The sequence below is a fragment of the Triticum urartu genome, chromosome 1A (assembly GCF_056163025.1).
Source record: "Triticum urartu cultivar PI428250 chromosome 1A, HENAU_Tu73, whole genome shotgun sequence".
In the NCBI taxonomy this organism is placed as follows: domain Eukaryota; kingdom Viridiplantae; phylum Streptophyta; class Magnoliopsida; order Poales; family Poaceae; genus Triticum; species Triticum urartu.
Window position 1 is genome coordinate 503,983,640 of NC_141873.1, and position 5,940 is coordinate 503,989,579.

General features: G+C 41.8%; 1 protein-coding gene across 1 annotated transcript; it reads right to left on the bottom strand.

Annotated features, from left to right (window-relative positions):
* Window positions 1-355: 355 nt before the first annotated feature.
* LOC125536684 (uncharacterized) lies at window positions 356-1,681 on the bottom strand. Its single transcript, XM_048699933.2, has one exon. It carries the CDS (start codon window positions 1,399-1,401, stop codon window positions 517-519), a length of 885 nt encoding a protein of 294 aa, XP_048555890.1. The 5' UTR covers window positions 1,402-1,681; the 3' UTR covers window positions 356-516.
* Window positions 1,682-5,940: the final 4,259 nt, after the last annotated feature.

A 5,940-nucleotide genomic window follows, 5' to 3' on the forward strand; every position in this document is an offset into this window, starting at 1 on the left:
AAGGAAAAAAAAATAGCAACGATGATCCATGCCAAGAAGCTGCTGACCCAACGAAGATGATGACAAGAGTCAGAAACATTTCTGCCATTTACGCAGGGGATTGCATGCAAGTGCAACCGCTAGTAGTGCGACGTTTTTACAAAATGCTTGAAGATAAAGGTAGTCCGATGAAACAACTAGGTGAACAAATATAAGCCATACACAGGAAAAATGACATTGAATTTCACACATGTATGCAAGTAAGCTCTTGATTTTGAGTTCAACCTCCTGATACAAAATATGACAAATCAGTTGAGATGATGCTTCCTCTAGAGTACACCTTTAGACATTTGCAAAGAGAATTGACTTGCCCAAATCAATTAAATCGACCGAAATGAGATTAAAAAATGTAAAATAGCTCAAGCCAACGTTTCTACAGAGCAAGAAGAATAAATAACTAAATACAAACGCTTGTACAATGTTGTAGAAATAAACAGGCAGATGGAATCACGGGCTCTAGTATAGTTTTGGATAGTCTCAAAGCCTAAGCTCAAGATCTAGTTCCTCGGCCGGGGTGCTAGGACAAAGCTTAAGTACCTTCACACGACGATTATCATCGTCGCCATCATCACGAGGATCATCACGTTGCAGATGCTCACTAGAGGAAGAAGAAAGAACGAACTCGGTAGCCTCTAGATCAATCCTCCTCCTCTTGCGACATAGATGAACAATCCTTTCATCGTCTTCTTTATCATCTTCAAAGACACTTCTTGTTCGGCGGCCCAAAAGACCCAGCTTCAGCTCGCCACCCCCAACACGCAGTTCTTGCTCTGAACGTACCTCGGCATCGTGAAGAAACACCTCTTTCTCACCATGTTCTTGGGTGTCTGATGGGGACACGAGAGGGGCGGCCAAGACTTGTTTGCCCCAAATGGTTCTTGCAGTCGCAGCATCCACCAACGATCTCCCTGGATCCGAAAGAAAACTGCGTACTGAATTAGGGTTAGCTTCTGTGCTTGGAGCACTAGGTCTTGGAGGAGGGCACGGCAGCGGCTGGATCATGTAGCCTTGGTGCAGAGGCATGCCATGGACGTCGACGCCGCCCCCCTCCTCCACCATCCCGGAGAGCTTGAGCCTGGCCCGGTCCCTCCGGTGGACGTTCATGTGCCCACCGAGGGCCTGCGCAGACCGGAACTCTCGGCCGCAGAAGCTGCACGAGTAGGATCTCGGCGGCCAGATGCAGCCCCCGAGGCTCCCCGCGGAGTCCTGGGCGAACGCGCGCTCCTCCCACGACTCGTAGTAGGTGGCCGAGGAAGTGCCGCCGCCGCTGCCGACGGTGATGTGCGGCGTGCTGAAGACGGCAGGCGCCTTCTGATCACCCTGCTTTCTCCTGGTTATCATCCAGTACTTTGCTGGATCCATGAGATGACGCTCCTAGCTACCAGCTACGACTCCTCTTGACTACTACAAGTGCTCTGGGATGTCAAGGATGTCAAGACCATGGGAGGTGCTTGATGGCGGAGAGGTGGGTGGTCGGAGTCTAAGATGAAGCAGGACAAGAGTACATATCAAATCTACAGGTGTGAGAGGAAGCCGGAGGGAAGGGAGAAGCAGCAAGGGTTGCTTGATTTGCTTGCCTTTACGGATGCAAGCAACCTGACTCACCTTTCGTTGTCTGTAGTACCCTAGTGGGTCCTGGCCCTATCTTTTCTTCACACATCCAGTTTGTCACAGGAAGTGTGACTGTTTCTGAAACGAAAAGTGGCATCTTATTCAAATCCCAGATCAGTGTTAATTTGGTAGCTAGTGCAACTAGTTACAAGGTTTAACGATATTTAACCTGAGTGCTGCACGGCAACGAAAGGGGTGGTATCCGTCTCTATCTAGTCTTTGATGGCGATACTTGACTGGGTGTCAATAATTGCACGCAAAGCTTATTTCCGCTAATTACGGTCACTGCCACATACTGTTATAAACAGCTTAATCTAGTCTAGCACCAGGGGTTTGATACCCCAGGAGTTGGTGGTCGAAACCATGTTGGGTGGGAGCGATGAAACTCGAAATCATGAAAGTCGGATCCATGATCCAAGACTAGGGGTTCGTTACCCTCGAAGCAAGAAATGTCGAAATGCCCATGTTGGCCGGGAAGAATGATGCTCAGAATCATGAAAGTTAGATCCATGATCCATGACTAGGGATTTGATACTACGGAAGTCGGGAAGGTCGAAATGCCCATGTTGGCTGGGACAGTTGATGCGCGGATCATATCCATGATCCAAGACTAAGGATTCAAGATCCCTGATGTTGGTTCGGTTGGATGACCAAGTTGGCCCGGTCGGTTTTCTACGAAATGAGAATAGTCGGATCCATGAGCCAAGACCAGGGGTTTGATACCACAGAAGTTGGAAAGGTCGAAATGACATGTTGGATGTGGCGGATGATTCCCAGAATTATGGAATCGGATCCATGATACAAGAACAGGGGATCAACTCTGGAATTCAGATTGGTCCAAATTCCCATGTTGGCTAGGAGGGATGATCCTCGAAATCATGAAAGTTGGATCCATGATCTAATACTAGGGGTTCGAGACACTCAGAATTGTTCGGTTCAATGACCAAGTTGGCCCAATCGGATGTTTGATTATTTGATAAAGTCATATCCATGCTCTATGGCTAGGGGCTCAAGGCCCCAGATGCTAGTTCAGTGGGACACCTGAGTTTGTCCAATCGGTTGTGCTAGAAGTGATAAAAGTAGGATCTATGACCCATGACTTAGGGAATGATACCCATGGGTTGGGACAACTGGTAGCCACAGAAATGGACCAGCTGGTTATCTAGAAAGGTTTTGGAGGAGTGCGAAAAATCATAAAGTGGATGCGCCGCCCAGGAAAGAAGAGATGAAGGGCCCCACATCTTGAGGTCACACTGGACCAGGCGGATGGTTTGAGAGTCCTGGCCAAAATAGAAGCCTTGAGAGGTGGGATCCTCGACCTAGGTGTTGAGACGACAACAACAAGAACATGACCCCTTCACACCAACATGATGAAGAAGATGAAATTCAAAGGAACGCCATGATACGTCTCAAATGTATATATAACTTTTGCTTATTTGATGCTACTTTTATATCATAATTGCATAGATTTGGCACAGATTAATTCAATGCCTAGAGCTATTTGTTGTTTTCTATTGTCTAGGAAACTCAATTTTCCAGGGACAAAAAAATCAACAAAAATACGTTGTAAAGTTTCACGTAAGGATGAACCCAAAGGCACTTGTGCGCACCTAGGGGTTGTTGTCCCCACACGCCATGCTGGCATGGCCAGTTGGCACGTGGTAGGGCCGCATGGGTAGCCCCCTCCCCACCGCTTTCCCACTACACCTGGGTGCATGTGCCTTTATATTTTTTCGAAAGCCCTTGTCGAATTTATCAAGGTTTTTTCTGCCGTTGCACCTCTCTGTTCTACCATGATCCAACTGGAGGCTTGTTATGGTACTCTGCCGGAGGTGGAATCCATCACCGGAGCTACATTCATCAACCCTGATGACACCATGACCATGTCTGAGTTGTCCTTCATGGACTATGGTCCATAGTAACAGCTATACTGCATCTTCTCTCCCTAGTTCTTCAATACAAATATCTCATGAGCTGCGATGTTTAGATGCTCTAGGTCAATTTAATGTAATACTCTGTTTTACTTAATACTTTGAAATGCATACTAGATAGCAGTCTTGGGGAGAAGTATTAGCTATAGATGCAATTGGATAATGGTCTATAGATATAGGGACTTAATGCCTATATGCAATCATGTCATGAATGATCAAAAGTTTGCTTTTCTGCTTTCCAAATAACTCAAAATACCAAAATATCGAAATTTCAGCATGTTAGCAACTCTATTGGCACATAAAGGAAATAAAGTTATCTTCCAAACTTTTGAAAAATCTTACGTACTTAGAACCAATGGCTAATAATGAAAAAGATAAATAAGAAAAATTTATTGGGTTGTTCTCAGCAAATACTAAGTATAATTGGGATATACAAGATAAACTTTATGATTAGTGATGAAGATGTTGAATTTTATGATGGAGGAAATTTGATGATTTTACGGTGACACTATGTTTGTAGGCACTATGGAGGATGATTATGTTATGCCTTCTACTTGGTATAATGATCATGATTGGGGAGGCAATTATGACACCTCTTGTGGCCTTAAAATTTACTTGAGACCTATGATGAATCTATAATTGATAAAAAATATCATTAAAAGGGGCTTGGAGAGGTCATACCTTTAGGTAGTGATGATCGTACTAATTTGGAGAGTGTTCAGTATGGTTGCAATATTAATAAAATTGGGTTTGAACAGGTCATAACTTTAGTTACTATTTATCCCACTATTTGGAGAGTGATAAATGAATGTGGATAATTAGGAAAGTTGCGTAGGTGATAGCTATATTATTGACTTTGATTATGATCCCACATGCAATTACTCTGAGAGAGGGAAGTATGACCATAGAAATCTTCATACAAATAAATAACCTCTCTTTATGTTGAAAGATTTAAAGTTTCACTCTTATCTCTTGCCTATGCTAGGGATTGCTTGTCCTAATAATTCGTTTACTTATAATATGCATATGCATAGGAAGTGTGTTAGACTTAAATATGATTGGTATATGCTTTTTGATGCTCTCTTTTATGCTTCAATCATATTTTCATGTGAGCATCATTAAAATATTAAGCCTATCTTAATGGCTATGACGAAAGAGCTTGCGAGAGACAACCCATAATTATCCTTAATAAAGTTTTTACTTACTGTGGCAACACTCTTTTTTATGTATGTTTTCAATAAAGTGCCAGGGATAGCCTTTAGCATGTTAAGTTTGCACATTCGTGTGTTGTTGTGCTGAAACAGGAATTTTTCTGCTACTAAAAACAGCAACCAGTAGTTGATAAAGTTACAAAATTTTAACACGGTACACATACATGAGTTCTCTGTTAAGTGCTAATTTTAAGAATTTTTGAGTTACAGATGTATGAAAAAAATATTTCTTTTCTGACAGCTCTATTTTGACATATTCCTACTATAGATTCCTTTAACTGTGTATGTTTGCATTCTATTGGTCCTATAGTGGTGTGAGAATTTTAAAACGGTGTTAACATACAGTGGAAAAGGTTGAATTGTAATTATTTTATGGATCTACAACAAATCTTCATAAGAATTAAGTTTTTTATACTAACCCTCCTGGCAAGTTCTATGAAAGTTTTGTGTGGATGAAGTTTTTAAGACTTAGGTGAGATAGTGATATGAGAAGAATAAGGAGATGAAGCGCTAAATCTTGGGGATGCTCAAGGAAGCCAAAGGGATATTCAGGAATATTCAGGAATTCTCAAGCATCTAAGCTTAGGGAGGCCCAAGTCACCCCCCTTCATCAACAATTATCAGTTTGTCTCGGTTGGACCTATTTTTATTTGTTCACATGGTATCTGTTACTGTTGGAGCATCATTTTGTTTTCTTTTTTGATTTTTCTTGCTGATATTAAACAATCATCACATCAAAACAAATTTACTACGGAGGGCTTTACATGGTTATGTATTTAGAATTGCTCTTTTGCTTCACTTATATTTGTTAGAGCATGACAGAATCCAATTAATAAATGGAAATCTCTTGCTTCACTTATATCTTTTTGGAGAGTTGGATAGTAATTGGTTGTTAGCATGGATTAATATGTTGATACTAAAATTGATAAGCATGCAATTGTGGTATAAATGAAAACTTGTGTGAGCTATTTGTAAAAGTTATAAACTTGAGAATTGGATTCTTTGCAATTCTTTTGAGATAATGAGGTAATAATAGATGAACATGTTGGTAAATAGTTGGCGCTTATGAGTGATAGGTGTTGTTAATGGTGGATCATGGTGCTTGTCTTTCATTAGTCAACCTAAGTTGGGAAATATGCTGCTCGCGT